A 26958-nucleotide genomic window follows, 5' to 3' on the forward strand; every position below is an offset into this window, starting at 1 on the left:
TTGGGGAATGGGCATAATGGTAAATTGGGAGAATGGGGAATGGTGGAGGGGAACCGACTGAATGTTGGACGTTCCATTTACCTGCTGCAACTTGCTGCGTGCCTGCTGCAATTTCTAATCGAAACGAAACCTTCTACCCTAATGATGGCCTCGGGAAATAACCTTGGCCCTTTGTTAGCTGAAAAATCGGAGTTTTGCCGGCCGAGATAATCGTTTTTAGAGGGAGCAACGTGGTGGTAACATGCAACATGCTGCAGTATGAGATCGCTGGGTTTTGAATACTGCGCGCCTGCTTGAAGTTGTTCCGTTAAAATCTGTGCTCTAGGGCAGAGGCCACAAAATGTTGCACAAACATCCAGGGGAGCAACATAAAAGGGCCATCAGTACCAGTCGTCTCCCTCGCACTCGCCCCAATCCTTCTTGGGCCCTTCGCAACAGATATGCAACCCAACACACACTCTAGCCCTCTCGCTCTAGCTTAGAATTCTTTTTCGCTTGGAATGACATGGGGAATATAATATACAGTACATGGGAATCGGCATGGGAATGGGAAGTGGAAGTGGATGGGAAGGGGGTGGATTGCTGCTCTAACTGCTTCTCATGTATCTTTCCATCGCTGCTGCTCGCCTGTTCCCGGACACCATCGAAATTTCACATGTATTCCCACGGCCTGAATTTTCCCATGAAGAAGAGGAAGAGGATGGGGAGAATTTCAACAAGAGACAGCCGGAGAATCGCTCACACACACACTGCCTTTTTTTTCCGTTTTTTCTTTATTGTTGCATTGAGTCTGCTCCCAGGGTCTGAAGCACTGAAAAAAAGATAGTCCTTTACCGAAAACAGGCCGATTTTGGAAACAGGACTATCTCTTTCATAAAATGGCTTAAATCGCTTAAAAACTTTTTTTTAACCTTTTTAAATGTGTAAAAAACAATAATTTATTTCAGTAACCTTGGCGATCTGACCCCTAAAGGACATAATGATGGTTCCTAAAAGAGGTGAAGTTGAAATAAGATTTCAAATATAAAGGTTCACTAGCGTGGTCTAAAGATACCATTTCAAAATCTAAATTCTGGTTTTTAGTTTCTTTCTGGGATAACGACCTTAAAATTTGTATACAAATTTGGATCGCTTTAAGGTACACCTTTCTTTTTATTCATTGTTTTTAGTTCCTTTTTTTTCTAATTATTAATTATTACAAAAAAAGATACATTGCCTTTTATAAATATTCCGCAAATACTTCTAATCTTCGAACCTTTCAATGCTTCAGTTAAAGTGTTTGCAATCCGCATACAAGATATTGGTACATTGTATCTGTATTTTACTCCTTAACATATTTTTTATATTGGGTTTATTTATGGATTTTAACCAATTAAAACGAAATCAATTAAAAATACACTTATTGTTTAAATTTAAATATAAAAGAAAACACTGGCTGAATTTCGTTCAGTGCTTGGTTCTTCCGTTCCTTCAGGTCTGCTGGTCGTTTTGTTTATGCTGCTGTGGCTGTTGATGCTGCCTCTTCTCGTATTCCCATCGACCTCTTCCTCTTTTTCCTGCTCCACCTCCTCCTCCTGCTCCCGATCCAAGCCAGCGCCCTAAGTCCAGACTGGTCCTGGTCATGGTCCCTTCTTGTCCCTCCTCGTACTTTACTTATGCATCCGCTCGGGCTAACATCTTCTTCATCTGCCTCGCTTTATGTCGTGTCCGTCCCCGGCTTCGAATTCCTTTGGTGTCCAAGTCTGGCTTCTTTAACCTCTCCTTGCTAAGGCTTCTTCTGCATCTGAGGCACTGTGGATGGTGTGGAGAAATAAGTACGAAGTACCCTATACCTAATTAGATAATAAGTGATAAGTCCCTGATGTCCTATAGGACTTATTTATTTTATACACTTACCTTACCAACTTCTCCTCAAGGGCGGCGACCACAGGCGGTACAAGAAGGTCCCAATGGCAGAAATTAGAGTGGTAGTCACATGTAGACTATAGTGCAGAGGTACGTATAAAAATTCCAGACCCTGTAGTGGATTTGGTCGTATCGTGTGAATATTGCAAACTGGTACAACTGCCATAGTTGGGAATTCAAGGACCACAACAGCAAACGGAAGAACAGGATTTAAAAAAACGTTCCTCTAAAACATATAAAATGCTTAGAAATTTGTCAACTGATTGAAAGACAATGGGGAAAGACCTACTGAGAATATAGTTTAAAATATATGCAACATTATTAATTAAATATGATTTAAAGTTATAAATAGATCGATTTGTGGCCACTGTGCACTTCCAAAAGCGGCCTTGAGGAGCTCCAGGAATGTCTAAGCAATTGCCAGACAACTGGAGCCACATCCTCTGCCTGATTCCCCGGTTTCGCCTGCCCCTTCATCTGCCCCTAACGTTCAGTCTTGGACAAGGCTTCCTCTAATGGTCGGCTCCACGAATGTCGTGTTTCCACTTCGCCTCATCCACTCCACTCCACTCCCGCCGCCACCCCCAAAGAAACTTCAGTTCCCGATAATGTGGCATTGACTTGGCAGCAGTTATTCCAGTTATGTGTGCCACACTTCGTCAGTCATGCAGCTCCGGCTACTGCACTCCTGGTTCGTCAATATGTTCAAGGATTTTTTCAAGCTTCCAGGCATGCCAACATGACGTATGTAGGATGTCGGGTTGCTCAGAAATATAAGAACCAAATTACAAAAGAAAAATAAGAATAATGGTAATTCTGCCTATTGAAAAATCAATGGCAATTGGTGGCATTTAAGGCTAACCAATCAAGTTGGTAAAAATAATTTAACACTTTGTCAAAACTTTTAAAAAAAGTATTCCTTACAGGTTAATCAGAAAATATACAATTATTTTAATGCACTTTTAAATTAAAGTTCCAAAGAATAAATTAGTATTTATTTAAACTGAATAAATAATTTGGAGAAGGTACATGATATTGTCCAGGAAATAAGATATTACATTTAATTATTAATCATTTTCTCCCATCGCCAATTTTTGTGTCCGTCCTAAATACAAATTTTTAATATGTTTAAGACAATGAACATACCCAATTACTTATTCATAATAATAATAATAATAATTTTCATAAAGTTTTTGATCTTCTAATCTAATAAAAGAGTTCTTAAATTTGTAACATTAACTGAGTAAAATGAGACACCAAGCTAAATAAATAAAGAAACCCCAAGGAATGAGCTTATAAATATGTGCTGCGCACATCCCGAGTATAACTCTATCCACCACTCAATTCAAAATATGATTTCCCCCAAAATCACCACTCAGTCGGTGGTTGCCCCACACACCTACTAACGCACATACACACCCTCTCAAAAGAGACTCCATGGCGAGAGGTAAACAAACAAGTAAACAATCAAACAAACCAACAAACATATACCGCACATGGGCCTGAGAAATTCACACTCAGTTGAAACGGAACGAAATCGGAGGTCGAGTGACTATAAATCTCATGGACAACTGGTTATTTTACCTGGGCGCCTGTTCATTAGAGTCCATGAATCGAAATTGTGTGGCTCAAGTGACGATATTGTCTTTTTTCGATTTCGTTTTCCCATCCGTTGCCTTAATTCGAAAATTAGTGTTGGTTAAGTTGCAGGCGTCAAAAAATGGAAGTAATATGCGTATGGAGAAGACACTCCTTAGCTGGGAAATAACTTGATTTTAATATCTGGTGTCAAAGTAATATACTCAGTACTCAAAAGTTGAGTGGTTAAAGGGAAAAAGGTGTGACTGGAGCTAGTACCGACTCCGGGTTCTTTTACTTTCGTCTTTTCCGCGGTTTTTCGCTCCGCTGGCACTTCCAATTCGAACAACTAGAGCAGTGAGCAGCATCATTTAGATTTAGACCGGAATTGTAACAGGCCCGCAGATCCAGTAGACTGGTTTTTCAAGTCGCCGGCGATTATTCTCGCCCTCTAGCTATGCTGCTCTACCGGACCTCTCGTTGTCTCCTTTTCGCATTGGGGAGCTTTCGGTTGGAGCTTGGAGGTGGAGCGCCACCTTTAAATGTAAGCTTTTATTGTCCATCGGTGGAGCTCTTTGCGTACATATATTGTAAAATCAAAATAAGCTGAAGAAATAAATATTCCCCATTAAAAGCGTATTTTCAAGTTTAATTTTAATTTAATTCTTTAAGCCCTAGCCAAATTTCCTAATACTTACATTGACCCAGAAAATAGGATTTAGAAATAAAATATATCAAAAACTTAATGTTGTAATTCTCTATAGATCTAACTAATCTAAATTTCAGTTTTTTAATATAATATTCAGCAATGTAATTGTTTACGTAGGAGTACTCTTATAAATATCTTTACGAAGCACAATTTATAAAAAGTGCAATTATGCCGAGTTTGAATTTACGTTTCATATCGATTGACTACGCGCTCTTATCATCGATTGTTGTGCCTCCCATCGATTGATCGATTGCACTGGTAACCCAAGCAGCCCTGCGTCCAAATCAGCTGGCTCTGCTCGGCTGAAATTGGCAGAAATCAGAATTTTTGGACGCATATTCAAAGGAATTTTTCCATTTAACAGGGCCACGACAAGGAACTACGTTGTGGAACAGTGGGGAGGACACACGGTAGGCGTCGATCGACAAAGTCGATGTGGATATAACCAGGTGCCATCGTGCGAAAATGCTACCCAGTCCGCTGGCGTTGCGAAATCCAGCGACAAAAACAACAAAGAAGCGTCGCTTTAAGTAGAAGACGTCGAAAAAGACGAAATAATCAATTAAATTCGGAGAGGAAGTGAGCGTTTCCAGCGGCGGATTGCAAAAGTCGAGGAACTAATCAGGATTCGGGCTGCCACAAAGGACGAAACCAAAAGTTGCGTGAACAGCTGCAGCAGCTGCGTGGGCAGAGACGCAGGCAGAGGCAGCGCAGCAGCAGCAGACGAAACCCAGGCAACAACAACAACAGGCAGCAGCTTTTCGGTCTATCTCCCAACAATGGAAATGCGAGAGGTCTTAAGTCGCGAGGGAAGAGAAGCGAAGAATCTGCTCGTCTACCAGTTCTGCGATGAGACAACTTCGAGTGGTGCTAGTGGATCCATAGGCGGAGGAGGAGGAGTTGCTGGTAGCGATGGAGGAGCAGCTGGAAGCGGAGGCGTACTCTTAAATGGCGACTGTAAGACACACAAATTGTTACCTTCCGATACTCGATACTTGAGGAGTTTGTTGGTTATTTTGTATTGCTAGTAATGTATAGAGGAAGCATAAGATAATCCTATATGGTTTAATAATCATGTTAATTTAATATGTGCCCTATATGGCAAGTTTCTTATGAAGACATATCGCTATCCCCTTTTAATATCCTCTTGTGGGAATCTACAAAAGATGAAACAATCATTTAGGAATTTCCAAAAAAAAATTTATTTTGATCAGTTTCTATACGAATACTCAACAAAGATACAGAAAGTTAACAATGATTAGTAGAAATTGAGTGCCGGGTATAGGAAAGTCGACTTTTTCCATTTTAGTTTTTTCCTTTTACTTAAATTTATCCGTTACAGGCTATCGCAAGCCGCCGATGGTGCCAATGAAGTCGCCTAGCGGTACGCCAAAAAACTGCCAGTCGCCCACTTCACCGCGACTAAAACCCTCCGAAAATGCAGGAGGTGGAAGCAATGGCCCACGCGTGCGTAGCGCCTCAACAGGGAGAGATAAAAAGTCGGAGCTGCAAGCCAGATACTGGGCCTTGCTTTTTGGGAATCTGCAGAGAGCTGTCAATGAAATCTACCAAACTGTAGAATGCTATGAAAACATCTCCAGCTGCCAAGAGGCGATCCTAGTGCTGGAGAACTATGTGCGGGACTTTAAGGCGCTAAGCGAGTGGTTCAAAGTATCCTGGGACTATGAATCTCGACCGCTTCAACAACGACCCCAAAGCCTAGCTTGGGAAGTGCGTAAGAGCAATCCCACTCCCAGAGTTCGAACCAAAAGTCTGTGCAGCCCCAACAACTCGGGCAAATCGAGTCCAGCCTTGTTTCCCGGCTCTCAATCCGGAAAAACCTCACCGTGCTGTGATCATGGACAGATATCGCCCAAAAAACTTCTGCGTGCTTACGACCAAGTGCCAAAGGGAGCAATGCGTCTTAATGTCAGGGAACTCTTTGCGGCAAGCAAGCGAGCTACTCAAGGATCATCCCAATCTGACAACATGGAGGGTCCTCTGGATTTGAGTGGCGACAAATCAAATTATGTGCAGCTAAACACCCAGTATTCGCAAACGGATCTGGAAGATCCACACTTAACTTTAGCGGATGTCCGGGAGAAAATGCGCAGGGAGGCGGAGGAACGAGAAGCTCAGGAGAAGATAGAGAACTCGGCTTCAGAAGAAGTAATCATTCCAGTAGATAAAGATAACAAAGAGGAAATCTCAAACAAACTAGAGGTGCCTTCTCTGAAACAACCAATCATAAATGAAGCGGATTTGAACAAGGAGACTGCATTGATGGAAACAGCACTAGAACCCACTGCTCTGGAGATGACTGTGGCTTCCCTAGAGTCCATGGAGAATGCGTTACTTAACCAGCAGGCCAACAAAGAGCCCACGCCACCTAGCACTCTCGTTAAGCCCGTGGCAGAGCTTTTCAAGAAACCACAACCCTTGAATCCCATAGCAGGCAATACTGTCCAAAACAGTCCCCTCAAATATTCCAGTGTGCTAAATCGCCCCGTGAAGAAGGCTGTACCGCCGACTGGGGGAATAATAGCCCATAAGACAATAGCAACTAAACCAAGTCAAATAAAGACAAATCCCGCGCCACAAGTCAATGGTTTACGTCGGCTTAAAACAGCTCCTCCTCCACCAAAAATAGGTGGTAAAAGTGGATTGCAGCCCCCCAGACCCTCCAGCAAAACCGAGTGCTATGGCCCTCCCAACAATGTGGCCTCCAGACTGTCAGCACGATCCAGAACCATGCTGGAAATAAATGGGAGTACCGTTAATACAAATCCTTCCACTGGTGCTAGAACTTTATCGAAGAAAACGGCTCCTAGTTCCATTCTAAGCACTGCCAGAAGAACAACTATGAGTTCGAGACTCAGTTCCAGGGAGGATATAGCGAGTTCCACATCTACTCTTAAAGCTAGCAATGAACAGCTCTCAAATTCAAGAAGCACTTTAAAGGAGGAACGGCATTCCGAGCCTAAGCAGATCCAACTGCCGACAGATGCTAACGACGGTTGGTTGACTGTGAAAAATCGCAGGAGGAGCAGTATGCACTGGGCGAATAGATTTAATCAGCCCACGGGGTATGCCAGTTTGCCCACGTTGGCGTTGCTAAATGAACAACAGAAAGAGCAGGAGCACAAAGACAAACAGAAAGGACGAGGATCATTTGCAAGTGAAGAAAAAACTTTCGGCAAATCGAATTCAGGGCAAAATGGAGCCCCGCCAGCAGAGACTAAGGCTAAAGCCAAGGCAACTTTAACAATATCCCGACCGGAAATCAAGAATGCCAAGGCCAAGGTGAATTCATTTCCAGTTCAGAGAAACACCACCAGCCAAGTGAAGAAACCAGAGAAGCAAGAGAAATCAGAGAATACTGAAAAGTCGGAGAAGCAGGTGGCTCCCACACCCAGCAGCAACAATAGTTCTATTGGACGCACGTCTATTATTAAAAGACAGAAATCTGATCTTACAGGCCTGAAGATGACATCATTGCATAAGGAGTACATGAGAAGTGAGAAAAATGCACTGAGAAAACTTCAGCAGAAAGAGCAGGGAAACAAACAAGGCAACAGCAGTTCCTCATCCGCGGAAACTGTCGTGGAATGTGGGTTCCTACTTGTACATATCACTAATATTTAAATTAATCTAATTTCATTTATTTTTAGCCAACAACGAGGACCACAGCAAGATAGATATCAAGATCCAGACCAACTGCGAGTTCTCCAAAACCATCGGAGAACTTTACGAGAGCATTGCCCGCTGCAAGCTTCCAAATGGAAGCCTGAAACACAATGCTTGCATCCTAAGTGCCTGTGATGAAAACGAGGAGCAAAATACGGATGACAACGAGGAAGAGCGCAATGAAAAGATATTAGTTGAGGTTCAGGAGTCCCTGGAGCGACAAATCAGAGAACTTGAGCAAACGGAGATCGATGTGGATACGGAAACGGATGAAACGGACTGTGAAGTTCAGCTGGAGGAGCAGGACGATGGATTGGAGTTGGGTAGCGGCGACGACTCGGCTGTTTTTGTGACCATGAGTGACGATGAGAATGCCAGCTTGGAGTTAAGATATCAGGCTTTGCTATCTGATATGTCCTGGAATGAGAGAGCAGAGGCTTTGGCCACTTTGCAGGCATATGTGGCAAGACATCCGGGAAGAGCTCAGGAACTGCATCAGAAGCTATCTTCGCCTTCCAGGCGTCGTTCTCTACAGGAAACTCTGAAGAAATATCAGGCAAAACAAGCAAAGGCTCAGCTGAAAAGAAATCTGCTTCAGCAAGAGAAGGCAGCTAAGCTGCAGCAACTATTTTCAAGAGTGGAAGATGTCAAGGCAGCAAAAAATCAAATTATCGAAGACAAACGCCAAAAAATGCAAGGAAGACTGCAAAGGGCAGCTGAAAATCGTGAGCAATATCTCAAGCAAATCATTGAGAAAGCTCACGATGAGGAGAAAAAACTTAAGGAAATTAACTTTATCAAAAACATTGAAGCTCAGAACAAACGATTGGATCTTCTGGAATCCTCCAAGGAAACAGAGGGAAGACTGCAAGATTTGGAGCAGGAGCGACAAAAGAGGGTGGAAGAAAAGCTGGCCAAAGAAGCGGCTGTGGAAAGACGTCGCCAAGCTCTGGAAAAAGAACGTCTGCTAAAGCTCGAAAAGATGAATGAGACGCGGTTGGAAAAGGAACAAAGGATTGGCAAGATGCAGGAGGAGAAGGAAAAACAACGTCAGGCTCTGGCCAGGGAAAAAGCCAGGGATCGTGAAGGGAGACTTCTAGCCTTACAAGTCCAGCAGCAACAAACCACAGAGGAACTGCAACGCAAGATTCTTCAAAAGCAGATGGAGTCCGCTCGCCGCCATGAGGAGAACATCGAGCATATCCGGCAGAGGGCTCTGGAACTGACCATGCCCACAAGGCAGGCGGATGACGACCGGGGCGATCAGGATGAGTCCGATGACGTCTTGAATGGAAATACCACAAGCACCACCAATGAGGATTGTGATTTGTCTTCTACACTTTCCGACGTGGGAGGAATCCCTGGACATTCGAGGAGCTATAAAAAGAAGATGAAGAAGCTTAAACAGAGGATGAGTCAGAAGTAAGTAAAATGGGATTGGTTAACTTTTAATGATGAAACTAAATTAATTATTGTATAATTTTAATTTGGGTATATTGACGTGTTCTGAAATTCCGCTTAATCGTTAAAGTTTTATTGACTGACTGTTTTAAATTAATGAGATTTAATTTCATGAAATTATAAATCTGATCTCGGAAATCTTCTTTGTTACGTATAACCTGTCTTTAAACCTTTATTTGTATTGATATGAACAATTCATTTTTTAACAATTGTTCATTCTTACAGCGCTGCCGAGTATTTGGAGAGTTTGGAACCTTTACCCGCCTATGTGAAAAGGGATAGTTCAGTGCCAAAGCTATTAAATCTGGTGGTCAAGGGAGGAGGAGCCCAGGGACTGGATAGGAACCTAGGAAACCTTTTGCGTGTGATACCAAAGGCTCAGAACTTCGATTTCCAAGCTTTTCTCTACATGGATGCTTTGGGGATCTTGGCCAATCATGTGATCAGCAAGGGCTTGGAGGAAAACTCTGAGATCTCAAGAAAGTGGGTTGGCATAAATTTATAAATTTAAAAAATTTAAGTACTTATGTGTTTAATAATTTCAGATCCGTTCATTTGGCCGTGCAGCTGTATAGGAATGCCTGCTCGGTGTGCCCTCAGATTGCTCGTCATGCTCTTCTGGGCAATTCCATAACCGTTCTGTTCGATGCCATCAACAAGAGTTTCCAGGTAATCCTCAAAAGCAAACGCCTCACAAAAGAAAAGTGTCGCCAGGCAGTCGTCCTCGCCTTCAGGGGATGTCCGTGAGATTGGGGGAGAGGGTTTGAGCAGTCGCAAAAGTTGGCAACTCACAATTCCCCAGGCCACGTCGGATGTCGCCTATGTGTATAGTATAAATTCGTACTTGGCTGGCGGTCTGGTCCTGCCTGGCAGCCACTTAACACTTGGCCGCGTTTATGTCTCTGTTCGTCTTTAACCCGCGAGAAAAAAAATCCTAGATTTGTTGGGGTCTTAAGAAATTTTCATAGGTCTAAGAACAAATAACGTACATTAAACGGTAGGCTTTTTCTACTAAGTGTTTTTATATTTTAGAACTTGTAAAAATTATAAAAAGGAAGCATAGTAATTATTTTTTAAAAATTAAGTTTTCATTGTTTTCATCTGTGTACAATAGAATCTAGCTTTCAATAATTGGATTTTTTTAAACTAATTACTTAGGAAGAGCATTTGCAGGTCGATCAGTCCTCGTTGCTTATTTGGCCCTGTTTAAAGTTTATGTTTCGATTCAGCTTTTGTTTTTGCTCGTTTGGCTGGCGTTGTTTATTTGCCATTTCTTTGACGCTTTTATTTGGCGCTGCCTTTTGTTTGTTTGGCATTTTTATTTGAATTTTATTTACTGGCCTCGTGCGCTCGCTCGTCTGTCGCTTGGCCTATCAATTTTTAAGCACTAGGTCGGTACCCTGACCGCCCTTCCATGGACCCCCCGCGGCTCCACTGCTTTTCCCTTTCCTGGCCAATTTGTCAGCGTGTAAAATGTTTATACTTTTGCGGCTGCTGTTAAATCAATCGTTAAATCGCATAAAAAGCCACTCTCCCACCCAATAAATGTTTTTTTCCTTACTTTTCATCCTTTTTATTTTTGATGTATAAATATGTTTTTCTTAAATAATACCCTTTACTGATGGAGGTAAAGGTTTTATAATGCAGGCAATCAGTCGACTTAAAAATCCGTCATTGTTGTAAAAAAATTTTAAAAAAATCTATCGACTATTAAGTTTAAAAAGTTTTCAAAACTTCGATTATACTGAATTATAATTATAATTATTTTAAAAACTTAAAATGTATTTTCATATTTTTTGATAGGGAGTTAAACATTTTAGACTTGGTAATAATTATTTAAATATGAAATAGTGAAGGGGTACCAAAGAGTCGGGTAGATCCTCTTGCATTTTTTGTAGGTATTTTTTATTTAAATCTATAAAAATATTTTTACTGCTCATCGCACTTTGGAGTTGTTGTTGGTTGTTGGCATTGTTAACTTGGCTCGTGTTTATTGTCGCTCCCACCGCCCCCTGCCCCACTCTTTTTCACCTTCCTTTTTTTGTTGATGGATCAGCGCGCGCGCCGCTTGTCATGTAATGAAGAAGAAAGGGGAGATGGAGAGAAAGAGGGAAGCGAATAAGGCGCAACAGAGTGAAAAAGTTAACTGAAAGTGAGCGAGGGAGAAATATCAATTAACATTTTGATTGATGTGCGTGTATATTTCTCAGTCTCTCCGTCTGTCTTTTGTTTCTGCTTAAATTGATAATTAATTTAAACACAGGGAAAAGAATTTCTGTGATGGCCCCAAAAAGCATGCAACAATTGTGCATCCGTCTGGGTTTATATACCAAGCTTATCCGACAGATATTACAATATTAAATTATTTAAAAATTAAAAGAAACTACTGACAGTAATTGTTGTTACGATCCTGTTTTGCTTGTATGCTTTTAAAGCATTTAAAGTTGATCAAAAAGTTGCCACAAAGTTAAAACATAAATATTCGTTAACCAAAGGCAAAACTATTTGCTTTCTTTTTGACAATAAGGGCTTTATCCATTAAAATTACTTATTACTTTATTTGCTTTATTACTTTATAATTAGAAATATCTACCCATCGATACATATTTTTTATAAAAATAAAACGTGCGTATAAACAAAATATATGTTTTTCTAACTCCTTTTCGAACTGTTGCAGTTACCCGAAGAAAAATCACCACAACATCCGGTCGAGTTGTCCACGGAGCTAATGCTGGCCTGCACGGAGGCGCTGTCCTCAAGTTACGTGAAGAAGAACACCCACCCAAAAGTTCCGGAACGCCTGCCGGACATGATAAAGTGAGTACAACAACAAGTGCAACTACGCCGGTTTATTGCGGCCAACTATAAAAACTTCGAATGAAAAAAGGGGAACTCCCGCGAGTTCGAAAAACGACTTCGAAACTTGGTGTGAGTGGGAGCGGGATGTCTATAGTAGTCTGCGCGGCTGCTATCCCTTTTGCACACCACAGAGGGCGTGTCTGCCCGAGAGCGGGATAGCGAATGCGGCTGCGCTGCCAGCGCCGACGTCGCTGTCGGCTGCGCTGCTCGCGTCACCGCGCTTAAAAAATGTTATTTTTAATTTTAGTTTTTATTTAGTTGGTCACACTGATGCACAGCATATGGGACGCTTTCGCATGATTTTGGGGTTTTGTTTATTAGAGTGATATCACAAAAGATGAGACGTTACTTCTCAGAAAACAGTTATAGTATAATTTGATTTTATTATATTATTTATTTTTTAATATTGTTGAATTTTAAAGCGTACAGAAAGAATACTTCTTTACTTTATCTGTGAGACATCTCTTACATAAAAAAATGTTGTATATCAAGTTTTAGACATTTGATAAAAATGTATATATTTACAAGTCCAATCCAATGGTCTTTAGACCTTGGCAGTTAGAAAAATGATTTAAATTGTTAATTGTTAGCTCGATATTTTCATGTTATAAAAATGGAAATTAATAGACTTGTATAATTAAAGGCAAACTCTTTTAAATTTATATTTAAAAAATATTTTAAGTTACCTCATGTTTATCCATGTAATATTGGTGTGGTTTATGATTCTTTTGTACACTTACTGCTCGTTATTGATCCGGTTATTGATGTTCGTTCAATGCACTAAAACATTTTTTATAGCCGCCCTTCGTTGCCTTTTGACGTGCTTTAATTTCAAAATTAGAAACTTTAATGTTGCATCCAGTTCGGCAATTCTGATTCCGTTCTTCTTCTTCCCCCTTTTCGCCACACTGTTTATCTTTAATTTGCGCTCATTTTGTGGGCAAAGTTTTAATCGAATGGTTGTTATTGTTGACGTTTCTATAGCTCCCAAATATAGACGCATTTTTTTACATTTTTCATGCACAGTAAAAAAAGAATTTTTATTAATTTTGTTCTGTAGATTATTTTAATACAATAATCTTAAAAATTAATAAAAATTCTTATATATTTTCTTTTTTTTAATTATTTACGGAAAAATAAACAATAAAAAATCTTAATCTGGTCATAATTTACATACCTGAACATACATACCTAGATAATAATTTCCTATATAATTTTTTCGCTGAGCATTCAATTTTTTTTATGTGTGCTAGTATGTATCAGTTAGTTTTGTGTATGTTTGTATTATCCTTACACTTTTACATAGAAAAACTTTCTTGTTATGCATTTACCAATTGTGAATTGGCTTTTGTTTGTTACATTTGCGTTTGTTTTTGTTTCGGTTTTTCCTAACCATTTTTTGTGTTGGCTTTCCTTGCATGTGCTGTGGCTTTTGTTTATCCTTTTGTGTGTGCTCTGGGCTCTGACCAATTTTCTGCCTTTTCCTAGCTGTTTGCTTTTTATTTTTTATTATTCCATTTTGTTGGCAGCCGTTTTTTATGTCCTTTATCAATTTTCGTTTGTTTATATTTTCAATTTGCTTACAAAAGCTTTTCGTTTATTTTATTAGCCAGCCATTGTTGTGTTTTTTACGTTAGTGTGTCTCCTTTGCAGCCTTTTGTGGTGGCTGCTGCTGCCTTTTATCCTTATTCTTTTGGTTATTCGCCTTTATTCCATCGGCCATTTTTCGTAGCGCGCTGTTCGGCGCTCAATTCAATTACAGCGTTTGCAAAATCAAATTTTCTCTTGACTATAATTTTTGGGGAAACAACCCCCGACTTGCCCACCCCCTTTTATTTGCCTGCACCTTGCGCCATTTTGCCTTGAAAATAAATAAACCTGCTCGAATGGGAAACTCAATTCGCCGCACTTGAATAGTCCGCCATCTTGCACTTCTTCTTCTTCTGTCCCTATTCCGTTTCCTGTTTCTTTTCCATTTTGGCCACGAAATATTTGGCATTTTCCGTCTTCCTAATTCGATTGCAGCTTTTTTTTTTCTTTTACGTGCCGCTTTTTTGTCGGATGCATAATTAAATTGTTGTTTACTTGTAATTGTTCAGGTGGGGGGAGTTTTAAATATTTTGTTTTTAATTTAAATAAAGTTTTCGTGGAGTCGTGTAATCGAATTAAAGTTGACAAAGAGGAACTTTTATTTCTAGACAAGGGTTTCTCTTCTTTTGAAACTTTGCTTGAAACTAGGAAACTTCTGGTAAAAAATTGTTCTCTATTGCAATTCTGCTTTCTAAAGAAAAACTCCATTTGCTGAATTTTAAAGTTGGTTCTCTTTTAATTAGATTTCACTTTGTTTTGCTAAATGATAAAGGAAAAGACAAGACACCGGGTGCAATTATCAATCGTGCGATTTAGTTGACAGATTTTTACCATGTTGATGTTTTAAGTTTTAATTTTAATTTTCGCTGATGCTTATTTTGTGTTTTTTTTTTTTTAATTGGTTTTTGAAATTTTTTGCTGTTCCCCATATCATTAATTCATGCATATTCATATTGATGGATTTGATGGGAGAACCATGGGATGGGAGATGGGAGAACCTTATTGCCCACCATAAATCGTATCCTCCCACCTCCCAGCATGTCATACCCATTCTAAAACCATGACAAATTTGATTTGCGTCGCTCTGGCACCTTCACATCACACAATAAGCGGTGCGCAGATCTATGAGATATCTTTTTACAATGTAATTGATTCATAATTAATCAACCCAGTCATTAGCCCTCCTGGTAAAAAATGGGAAGTAAATATATTTTAATCACGATTTGATCATCAATCGCAACAACTGAAAAGGAGGCACATCCCAATCATAACGATGATTTGGCACGCGATAAAGCAAACACCCCTTGGCGAGGAATCGAAACCAGAAACCCGAACCGGAACCCCTTTACTTTCCTAGCCACCCCTAAAAAGCCGTCATAATGAAATATGCATATTTCTCTGGGTGTAGGGAAAAAAATATCTTCGATTTTACCCAGCCGCGTGCTCGTCCTTTGGCTTGTCTACCGATGCTCCTGCGGCTGCTGTTTCCACTGCCAGGATGTCAGCAAGGACGACATGCTGGCAGAGCTACTTCCGCTTGCTGCTGAGCTGCTGTGCGGCAGTTAATTTAATTACCCTTTAAGTAACCAGATCGAATGGCCAATTTGGAGTTATGGCCGACAGACCTTGGAGCTGCTGCATTCACATCCTACAGGACGTTGGCATGCATGGGTCCGAGTGTGCAAGTTTTTGTGGCCTGCACTTTGCAATTGACATTGTTACCCAGTCTGCACTGCGATTAAAAATAGTTAAGAAAGGAAAAATACTTTTTACAAAATGCCAAAGCCTTAATGTGCTTACACATAAAAAGGAACTATAAGACAAAATAAATATCTGGAAATAACTAATTTATTTTACTTCAAAATTAGATCTCTTCAGCCCAAAACCATAAAATTGCAAAGGAAAATACTATTCAAATTTATGAATCAAAATAATCAGGCAAAAGACGACTTTTTAATCAAGTTCTTTACTAAAGTTCTTTATAAATTTTATAACAATGTGGATGAACAAAATAAGTATTATTTAACTACATTTTTTTAAATTCATGGTTTTATATACTGTATTCTTCCTGTGCCTATAAAACTTTGGCTCAATTACAAGGACAATATCTGGCATCTAAGCACACTCACACACACACACGTGGCTGTGGGTTTTATTTTACTATCGACATATTAGTAAAACTATTTAGACCTTAAACTAGACAGCAGCCCACTACGCCCCTTCGATAGACCATAGTCTTTGACTCTCCTATCTGGTCAAATGTATTAATTTCATTCTTGGTCCTTTGTCCTCGTTGCTCTTCACTCTTATCGCTTTCTCTCACTCTTTTCAAAATATCCTTCGAGGTCTCCTGTTTCTCCTCGTTGGGCCTTTGTTTGTTGGTTTTTTTTTATGTGCGGCGTTTAATATCCGATTTCAGTTTTTCCCCTCGTCTCTGTTGATTCTTTTTGACAAAAGGCTGAGCATAGGGAAAACTCGGCTCAGTTGCTGTCTCTTTTGCTTTGTTTGGCTTTGGCGAAGTTTCCTATTTGCTCAGTGCGCCGCTCCTTTTGTTTGCCCCTCGCCCTTTCCATTTTTTTTTGCCACCCCCGCATGCAGGAAAATCAAAATATTGACTCTTAACGGTGTGTTTATTGATCTTTCAGCTACCCCCAAAAAAGGGGAGGGGAGGAGGGTGAAAAATTGGGAGGGGGGTCGCCTCGAATTTCCTTTTCGCAATTGCAGTGTTGGAAAAATATCCAAGGCACTCGCAGTTTTCCCCACAGTCAATTAAATATTATTATATTAAATTAAAATTTTAATGATGTACATTTCGGACATTACAATGTATTGTATAGTATTTTAAAAACTCTACAAAATATATTTTAAATTCAGTATATTTAAATGTTTGCTTTGTTTCTAAACATTTATTTCACAAGTTTATTATTTATAAGTTTAGTTTATAATTAGTTTTACACAAATGGAATACAATTTTATTAAATAGATAAGTTTAATTAATAGATAATAGAAGAAATGGTTTATTGATGCTAAGTCCGACCTTTCGATAGTCGAATTGATTCTGTTTTAACTTGTTTTGAAGTACTAGAATCTCGCCTGTACACAAACCACCTGCCAGCTTTTTGCATGTCATAATTGAATTCAAATCACAAAACTGTCGCACAACTAATCAGAGTTGTCATCTGTCCCCTCTTCAGACTGTATTCAACTGCTCATCTGAAGCTCAGTTTCAGTTTCAATTTCTATTCCAGTTTCAGTTTTCGTTTTCAGCTCTCGTTGCTCATCTGTTCGTTTCGACATTCAAACTGTCAAAAAGTCAGCATCAATTACAGTTACAAAGACATCATAGCAAAACCCCTGCACAAAAACCCACACAAATATCCCGAAATCGGCGCAGTGTGAGTGCAGGGGCGGTGTTTGGGGGGGGAGTGGTACAAAATAGAGAGGGGTCAAGGGTCAGAGTAGTAGCTCAAAAGAAGTGTAGCCCAAAACTTCGCTGTAGATTTGCATCAAAATGCATTTGTCCATAAAGGACTGACGAAAAAACAAGTTTTTAGAGGGTGGTTTAATGAGTATTGGGAACCAAAAACTTATCAAAAACTAGTTTAATGTAGAAATGTTTGTTAATAATACAATACAATTTTTGATTTTATTGTAAGCAATTTGTGTATAAATAAGTTAACGACAAAAAAATATGTAAAATATTTTATGAATCGAATAGCGGGTGGAATTTATATAAATTAAAAAAAAATAGTTCAAATATTTTTAGATTTGAATCAACCCTTGACTTAATAGACTTAGTGTGGGTTATTTATTATTATATTTTAAACTTGGAAATACATGTTTTTCTTATAAATATGAATATTTATTGAAACTGCTGAAAAATATTACCATTTTGTGTTACGTTTTTCGTAAATGACTGAAAACTTGAAACTTTCGAGTGCACCCTCTTCTCGCATAACCCGAAGAGGTCATATGCAAAAGTCTGACATATGCGCTGACATTTTGCATGCAAAAAGGCGCAGCAGCCTCAGCAGCTATGTGCTATGTCCTTCCCCCCGTCCTCCCCTCGAACTCCTGTCCCTTGTCGAGCTGCATGTCAAAAGTTTGATGAGTGCCTGTCCAGCTCCGCCGCATGTCAAAGGATGAACCGGGGGGTGGGGGGTACGAGCGGTACGGCTTTTGGCTATTGAATTACCTACAGGCTCAGTCCGAGACTGAGCCACTCCTCGTTTGAGTGCATTCGCTTTGATTTTGCCCTTGTTTTTTTCCACTGCTCTGTTTTGGGTTTTTCCTCTCGGGGGAAAATTCACGGGGGAGGAGGCGGGGTAGCAACCACCCACCAAGATGAAGTTGTCTCTAGTAGGCGACATATGTAAAATGTGTAAAGTGCAGTGCCGGTTACAGTTAATTTAATGCTCGTCAGATGCGAAGTACTATATCTCCGGGATGATAATGATGCACCCTCTATAAAATCTCATCCTTCCTGGTTCCGTTTTTGTTGTTTTATCACTGGGAAAAGTACCTAAAGTTTTGAAAGAACTGATCTTAATTAATCTATCTTCATTTTAAATAAATTAAACAAATATTTGACAAGGTCTAGAATTCTTAACAATATAGTATTTATCCATCAATTCTATATAAAAATATAGAGGAAATTAGTAAATAGTAATCATTTTAATTAAAGGCTTAAATAACATTAAATCTAAAAAACATTAATACTTAAATACTCAAATATTTTTTTAAACTTTAAAGTGTAAAGATCTTACTAAAAAGAAGTAATCAAAGAGTTTTTTTTTAAGTGCAGCTAATGCGCATTGGTAGCTCTCAAAACAATCAGGAGCAGGAGGGTGATTATGAGGGGGTGGAGATCAACAAGGCGCAAGGACAAGGACAACCAACTGACGCATCACTCAATCAAATGGCAATTGTGAGGGCTTAACACGAGGCCTCGGGCCGCAAAACAATCGAAATACCGAGCAACCCTCGCACTATAGTTATATGGCAGATAGTCCCGGTCGCATCCCCTGTTGAAGATCCCCGAAACGCCGACTAAAACTGGTGCAAATTAACACGCTAAGCACTTGAATCGGGCCAAATGTGGCATGAGTAATGCCCTCAAGTGGCCAGCAGATGGCGCACATTACAAGCCACTAATCCGAGGGCTACCCAATACCCATCGCGATTTTCTAGACCGCCTGCCCCACCCACGATCCGCATAAAAATTTACGATACAAACTAAAAATCTTCGCAAAAGTATTTTTTGAAATGGCCCGGCAGTAAAGGTCATTTAGCACTAAAGGAAAAGTCGCTCCTATGGTTATGGCTATTCAATGGTTGTGGGAAATTCCTGGAGTGGAGGCGGTACAGACTCCTCATACATATACTTATAAATGGGGGGCGCCGCATTTATGATTGGGCGGCGACTTTCCATAAATTCTAATTTGATTTTGCCACTAAAGTGCCATAAGAACGCAATTTGGTTGCGACTCCCCATGCATATATACATACTTATACATTTATTTAGTGGGGAGGTGGAACCTTACGTTGGGCATAATTTTTTACGATGCTCACTCGGCGACATTTTCATTCGTTCGCCATTTTCCATTTTCTACTCTTCAACACACACACAGTCTCAAAATGGAAAAGCCAAATCACAGGCGCCCATTTTCAGTGACTTGGGTCCTAGACTCAAACTTCCCAATCCTGAAAATCTTTGCTCAGGGGGTATGTAAACTTTCCTAAGGCGTTTCTTGGTTTTTGCATTTATAAATATAACAAAAAAATATTAAAAGTATAAAAAACTCTTTGTAAAAAGTTTTATCACAAAAAATTACTTCAGATTTACATGTACTTAAAAACCGGAAGTCATGTTTAGTTTAAATTTCAATTTCTTAAATTTTCTTAATTTTTACAAAGTTTTATTTCACTATTCTTAAAACAGCACTGCTTATTATATCAATACATTGCCTCTAATTTACTATTTAATAATCGATTTATAGACTAAATAGACCTAAAATATTTTTATAAAGTTATATTATAAAGTTACAAAATTTAGTCTGGCATGAGTAATTCTTTCATTTTAATGATTATCTCCTTTGAGTAGAGTATGCCAATCTTCGCTTTCCATTTTTTTAACTTCGCTACTTTTAATGCCCGTGCCATTTTTTGTGTCCCACCTCCTGGTCGTGTGTGTTGTTCGACTGGCTTTTGTTGGTCTTGTTGCTATTTTATTTTATTATATGCACTTTTCTTCTACAAAATGGCGGCAAACGTCGCCGCATGGTCCTGTTCAGGGTCTTTCTATAGCTCTGGGATCTGGGAGGGATTTGATGATGGGAACGTCGGGGGAACATCGTTATGGTTGCGGTTATTTGGCGCCATGTTTTTGTGCTGCTGCCTTTGGGTTCTCCAGCTTTTTCTACTTCGCGCCTCGTTTGAGTTTTACGAGCGGCTTTACTTTCTCGCAGCTATTTCGACTTTGGCTTTTAACAGCCTTCAAAAGGTTGGCATCCCGATGCCAAATCCCGTCATCGCCACTGCCCCACGTGTGTTGTCCATTTGTGACGTTGATTTCTCCCCCTTTAAGTCTGTGTCTCCGTTCTATCTTTTCGGTTTTCTGCATCAGCATCTGCGGTAGGCAGAGAACAAGAAGTCGCCGCCTTATGTTAAACGGTGACAAGCCCCATATGGAAAGCAGGCAGGCACTGTGAGAAAGTCTGAGTAATCTAATGACATAAATATGAAAATAGATAATTAGTTAGAAAGTAATTTTTCAAGAAATGGCAGTATCCTTTCATAATTTACTTTAAATCGGTTTCTTTGATCGGGGTATGAAGTATTTGTCTTATAATGTTTTCTATTTTTCAATAAATTTCCTACATTTTTTATATTTTGTATACATCTGTTTAACATTATTAAAATATATAACGGGTCTTGGCGACAATATTACTTTGGTTGATTATTAATTAATCAAATTTCAACGTATCCATTTTTATGGATATGAAGAAAACCATATTCTTAATAGCAGTCTCATTAATTTCTCTCTCTGTAGATGGCTAAAAACTGCTGAAATTTTATTTTCAACGCGCGTGTCGTAATTGAAGACGCCCGAACTCTTTCCCCCAGCCACTCCTTGCCACCCCGTCTGTCAAAATATATATATTTAATATAAGACAAAACGTTTACCCCGTTGTCTGTCGCCCCAATGTTTTTCCGTGTGTGTTTTTGGGGTAAATGGAAAACGCTTTGGGTGGCGTTCGTTACTAAGAAAACACAGGAGACACGATGCGGGATGGAATGGTTTGGTTTGGTATGGCATTGCTCTATAGATGGATGGATGGTTTGGATGGACGGCTGACGTGTTGATGAATTTTCATTTTAAAAACTCGGCTAGACAGGATCGGGATTATATATCCCACCGAGTGATTGCCACATCCGTGTTTGTCTTTGCCCTTCGTTGGCCTACCGCATGCAGATTTATTTTTCCCGCCATATCTATAACTTGAATTTACTTGAGTTTCACTCGAGATTCTTTTCACCGTCTTCTTGGATTTCGTTTTCCCCCTTTTCGATATTTTTGCGTATTTTTTCGCACACTTTTCTGGCTAAATCTTGAGGGCACACTTGACAGCTCAATCTCGGCACTTGCCAGGCACTCTTTAAAATTTCCTTACCCTTAACCCTTGGTTCTCCGCGTAATGCGAGTTTAATCATTGATGTAAGTATAAAAAGTGAGCAACAACCCCGGGGGCACATCTATCTGCATCCCTTTAAACCGAACTGACAACCAAATGTCTTAATTTATTCATAACTTTTTATATATGTTTATTAGACTGCGCAGACCGAGGGGAGGCAGGCTATCATATTGTTATTCTCCAGCCAGAATGCAACCCCTCACTCCGTGCTAAACAATTTCCATGTTTTGATTTATGAATGATAATGCGCTGTGACACATCCGAACCCAAGCCAAGCGAACGGAACTGGATGAGCCAGGAGGCGAGGTCTTGATTTTGGCATATGTCTGCATTGCGTTTAATTTGCATTAATGGGCGTGGTAATGGGCCTGCTCCCGTGGCTACCAATTTCTGGGCGGTTTAATGAGGCGCAGCCTTGTAAAAAGTTTAACAGATTCCGCAGTTTGGGAAAATGTGGATGCCTGAAATAATTTTAAATAATGGGTTCTATAGCAACTGTCAAAAAAAAGGGTAATCTCAGCTTGGTGGGCGTGGCAGAGGGTTATAAGTCAATAACTAATATGGTTATTATAAGCCAATTTTAGGGGATTAAAGGGGAATCGAGGTGGAATATTTGTTGATGTTAATAAAATGTTTGACTTTTTTTTGAAATATAAATTATAATAAATAATATTATTTACTGGTATTTATATCATAAAATTATATAGTTGTATTTAGACAGTTTAAGAATTTTGCATTGGTTTATGAAATATAGTTGTTGTTAGCCATATTGTTTCACTATTATTTTAAAGTGATTAAAAGTTAATAATATATACGTTATAATAATAATATATACATTATAACAATACTATTATTTACTGGTATTTGTATCATTAAATTATATAGTTGTATTTAGACAGTTTAAGAATTTTGCATTGGTTAATGAAACATAGTTGTTATTAGCCATATTGTTTCTATATGAGTAATGCCATTGCACCTCTTCTTTTTCTCCACCTACTTCGAAATTTTTCGTTTCTTTCCCAAGTTTCATAGAGCTTAATGATAAGCCGAGAACTGGCATCTTGGCTCGGCTTGCGCTTTTAGCCACTTGGCGCATTATTTATGATGAGCTCAAAAGACCGAGGCTCAGATACTCGTATATAAATATGCATATCTTATATACCTCATGCAAAGGCAATCCTTTCGCTGCGGTTTTCGCTGTACGCTGTACCTTGATCTCCGCTGTCTTGCGGTTTGCGGCGCCTTTCCTGCCATCTCTTTCGTTTTATATCTACCCCTCTCTTTCTGCTACAGCGTTGAAAATCAATTTACGTCAATGTCTGGGTTCGGGCATCCTCATTCTCCAACTGAATCATCGTCATCATCATCAACCGGCGACGGTCGCAAGGTAAATGAATTAAAAGTGCTGTTGTTGCTCGGACGATACGTACAAATTCATTTGCATTCAGAAATAAAAATAAAATGTAAGGGGAGAGCCCAGAAATTAATTACGATCTCAACTGGAACTCTTATCAGTCGAAGGTGCGGCCATGAACAAAAACACACAGCTGCCTTTTTCGCCTCTCCGCCTGTCATTTGATTTGTATTTCTGTTATTCTTATTTTACACTTCTTTTTTTGTGATTTTTTGTTCAACGCTTAATTACGAAAATTTACAAATTAGTTAAATTTCCGCAAAAAGATTTCCAAGGGTTTCTGTTGACAGCTGTGTGACCAACAAAAAAAAAGGGGCCTTTGGACAGGGCGTAACCGTAACTGAAGTCCTGTCGAGTCCTTCAGCGTGACCGATTGAATTCGATTGGTTTTTGCACACACAAATATTGAAAAACTATAAAAAAAATAGTTCCTAAAATGTAAAAATAACCCTCATTTTGAAGTTTAAAGTTTCGGGTTTGTTACAATTGGTATTCGACTAATGGTTGCTCTGTAAATGTAAATGCTTATCTTCTGATGAGATGCTGCTGATTTCCAAAACATTTATTTAAGATCTGTTTTTTTTATTTAAATAGGAATATTACGAAATTAAACGAATATATAAATTATGCAATAGAAAAATATATTAGGCAATGATTTACTATTCATCATAATTAATTATTCTACACGTATACTCTCTGAATTCAAAATATTAATTTCTCATTATTACTCTATACCTTTTATTACAAATCGATCGACAATTCGCATAGGTCTCCCGTTGGGAAACTTTAGAAATTCCCTCCCAATCATAACCGCATCTCCTCAGCCAAAACATTTACAAATGCAATTAAAGCATAACAGTCCACCCAAAGCATAAACCATAAATCCATCCGCACATAGGGGTGCCCTTTTTCATTGACCATTTCGTTATGCCTGCCACAGGATAATTTGAAAAAAAAAATCAAAAATATGTGCACTCGAATGCGGTCAATTCAATTTCGATTTCAATTTCCATTCCGAATTGCATTTCCCGGGCAATAATTGATGGGCAGCGGAGGAATCGGCCCGCTTCCTTTCGCTGTTCTGCCATCTTTTAACAAAGGGATAAGTCTAAGTAAGTGGGTTATTAGCACCGCAGGATGTCGGAAGTGGCAAAAGGACATGCAGGCCGAAAGGAGACCCCCTGCCAGCGAAACGGAACCCTTGCTGGGCATTAGAGAGTCACGTCCGAACTCCTGTTGATGTGATTATTGTTGTTGGAGGCGTTTCATATTAGTAATGTAAACATACACAGAGAAATAATGTGAAAATGTCTGTTCCATTCAGTGAAACTTAACCTACCTTCTAAATATGTCTAAGGAATGAAATAAAATGGAAATAAATTTAAGTCACAATAGTTTTGAGTGGCACCCTTGAATAATTTAATTTATCCTATTGATAAAGCAACTTTTATAACTACTTAAATTATATTTTTTAATCTATAAAATAACATTATAATTGTTAATACTTTTCTTTGTGTATAGAAACACAATAGGTAAAGGGGATCACCACTCGGCAATTGAAATTCATAAGAGGCATTCTTTTCCGAGTCTTAGCTCCATTAGCCACAATTGAGATCTCTCTGTGGCAAATCCCTGTGACATGACGAATTGTTTAAGTCCTGCCACAGATTTATGTAATAAATATGTACCCCAGCCACTGTTTTAGTGACAGCTGCTGTACGTGCTGCCCTAGTAAGCGCAATAATTATGATGATAAAATGATGATGATGATGTCACACTGTTGGTGGCCCTTAATGATAACGATGTCCCTGCTTTCGCCCACTGATAATGTTACTTAACTCCACATGCCCACATTTTTCGCGTCGCCCATTAAAAGTTCACCCTCCCGCAGTACAACAATCCCTTCACCTCCCCCAGCCACTGACTCCCTTTATGGCCATAAAGGAGGCTACCAACTTGCACCGTGAAATTATTTTACACGCGCTCTAATGCATAAACATGGCCAACAAAGTTGGCTGCCAAAGACCGCACCAGGTGTTTTGTAATTTCAGCATCAATGATAGCCGTATACTTGCCGAACATATAAGACGGCATTTTATTAAGGATCTTTCAAATTTCTTTAAATATTCAATATTTAATTTAGCAAATAGATTAGATAGATTATTTTGCTCTAGATATATTCAGCTTATTTTAAACCATCAATATATATTCTAATTACCAATTATAATCATATGTTGTGTTAATCTGTATAATATTTAAATTTAAAATATTTTAAAGAAGATTTAGGAAATAGTATAATTCATTAAAAAGTATTTCTTTATTTGAAACTGTTTATAATTGTATTCGTTAATTCGTTAATTTATAAAAGCATGTATTTTTACATTTTTGTTATTTTTCCAATGAGTTCCAAATTAGTTTTTAATTTTGTAGCTACGAGAAGTCTAGTTCAGAAACGATTTATAACATTTTATACATTTTGGTCATTGTTGATGGGAACCCAAAGCCATACCTTGGAAATTTTCGCCTACCTTGATGTTATTCAAATGACATTTCGACCGAGGGTTGCTTCAGCCACTTGTGGGCAATCAGAGCCCTCGACTCTGGCCGGCTGTTTGACTGCCGATTGCTACCCCTAAAACTGCGACTCGAGTTGCATTGTTTTGACATGACACCCGAATAGGGTAGCCCCGGGATATATCCTCCCTTTTGTTGGGGGAAGGGAGGGGGGATGCCAAAAAGCAAGGCGCAGGCGCGACAGTTTTAACCCTCCGAAAAGAAACACAGTTGCTCTTAATCAAGTGCTGACAACCAGCAGAGAAAACAATTTGAAATTGCATTTTAATCAACTCCGGCTCGTGCTCACTGCGGAAAATTAAGGGGTAGCTACAAGCTACCTTTCCCTGCTTTCTTTTTTTCCGGTTTAGTTTTCATTTAACACCTTTCGATCCGTGTGTGTCGCTTGTTTTGCCTGCCGGCTACAATTGAATTTCCTAATGTTGTTTTAGGCCCACCGCAAGGCGTTGAGTTTTATGCACATGCCTCCGACCTAAATCTGAATCGGGCTCGATTTGGTTTCTATATGTGTTCTCGGATGCAGAATGGTAGCCAGCTGGCATTTTTCCAGCCTCCGTTGTTGACTTTACTTGATTGAATGAATTTGAATCTGATGAATTTCAATGATTCGTGTTGAAATTGAATTACTACGAAATCTGTTAAGCAGATTTGGTTGTGAAAACACAGAATGTGTTGGGGTTAAAAATGGTCGAAACAATATTGCGTAAATAAAAAACATACGCATTTTCAGAGTTTTATGTGTAGATAAATGCACGATAAGTTATTAAACAGTTTCTTTATTACGAATGTATATTTGGACCATTTTATTTATTTCCAAGGTTTGTCTTATTACAAACTTTTTTTCCATGCCTAAAGATTGTTATTAAAAAGTATTGATATTGAAAAAAAAAAGGTCGTTATTACTTCAGATGATTCGCTGGATTTAACTCAAATCATTCAGTGATTTTAATAATTGGATAAATCTAATACTCTCAATAAAAATCCAGCTGCCACATAAATGAATCAATTAGTCAAATTAAATTAACAGTCAATGGACTTATGTTAGGGAATTGAGATAACATGTTTATACATAATTTACTTAATTTGTTTGGCAACTTAAATCGGACAAACGAAAGATTTCAATAAAATGTACCCATTTTGTGCGCAACTTTTAGCCACCAATCCCATAAACAGTTTTAAAATCGTTTGTTCATTTGGTCGAAATGCCACGTGCACTGCAAATTTTGTTTAAAGCCCGCCGACAATGGCAATATAATTCTTTCATATGCTAATGAGCAGCACGCGTCTAGCATTAAATATGCTCAAAATGCAAAAACCGATTAGCAGAAGATTCAGATACGTTCGTCCATAAAATGCTGCTAAATGTTTGTAAGCAAATACGAGTGGCATTTGTGAAGAGTGTGTGAGAACCCGAGAATTGTGACATTGCATCTATTTAGCAGCTTTTGTAGATTCAAGTGCAAGTCCTTCTCAAACCATTTTGTTTC

The 26958-nt window shown here is 39.0% G+C and overlaps 2 protein-coding genes across 3 annotated transcripts in view; one reads left to right on the top strand and one right to left on the bottom strand.

Moving 5' to 3' along the window:
- Positions 1-1302: 1302 nt before the first annotated feature.
- LOC108040461 lies at positions 1303-2168 on the bottom strand. Of its 2 annotated transcripts, none has more exons than XM_044460159.1 (2): positions 1897-2168; positions 1303-1791 (listed from the first exon to the last, which is right to left on the bottom strand). In XM_044460159.1, exon 1 carries the CDS (start codon positions 2069-2071, stop codon positions 1898-1900), a length of 174 nt encoding a protein of 57 aa, XP_044316094.1. In that variant the 5' UTR covers positions 2072-2168; the 3' UTR covers positions 1303-1791; position 1897. The 2 variants fall into 2 exon arrangements, with proteins under 2 accessions (XP_044316094.1, XP_044316095.1); XM_044460160.1 differs by having other exon boundaries at positions 1303-1832.
- A 2307-nt stretch (positions 2169-4475) lies between these two features.
- LOC108043571 (S phase cyclin A-associated protein in the endoplasmic reticulum) overlaps positions 4476-26958 on the top strand; it is a 30235-nt gene continuing 7752 nt past the window's right edge. The window contains exons 1-6 of the mRNA XM_017122334.2: positions 4476-5149; positions 5535-7802; positions 7864-9301; positions 9566-9823; positions 9886-10009; positions 12018-12157. Of these exons, the coding sequence (XP_016977823.2) occupies positions 4972-5149; positions 5535-7802; positions 7864-9301; positions 9566-9823; positions 9886-10009; positions 12018-12157 (4406 nt within the window). The 5' untranslated portion in view covers positions 4476-4971. The remainder of the gene's footprint in view (positions 5150-5534; positions 7803-7863; positions 9302-9565; positions 9824-9885; positions 10010-12017; positions 12158-26958) is intronic.

This window comes from Drosophila rhopaloa, unplaced genomic scaffold (genome assembly GCF_018152115.1).
Source record: "Drosophila rhopaloa isolate 14029-0021.01 unplaced genomic scaffold, ASM1815211v1 contig_2, whole genome shotgun sequence".
Classification (NCBI taxonomy): Eukaryota; Metazoa; Arthropoda; class Insecta; order Diptera; family Drosophilidae; genus Drosophila; species Drosophila rhopaloa.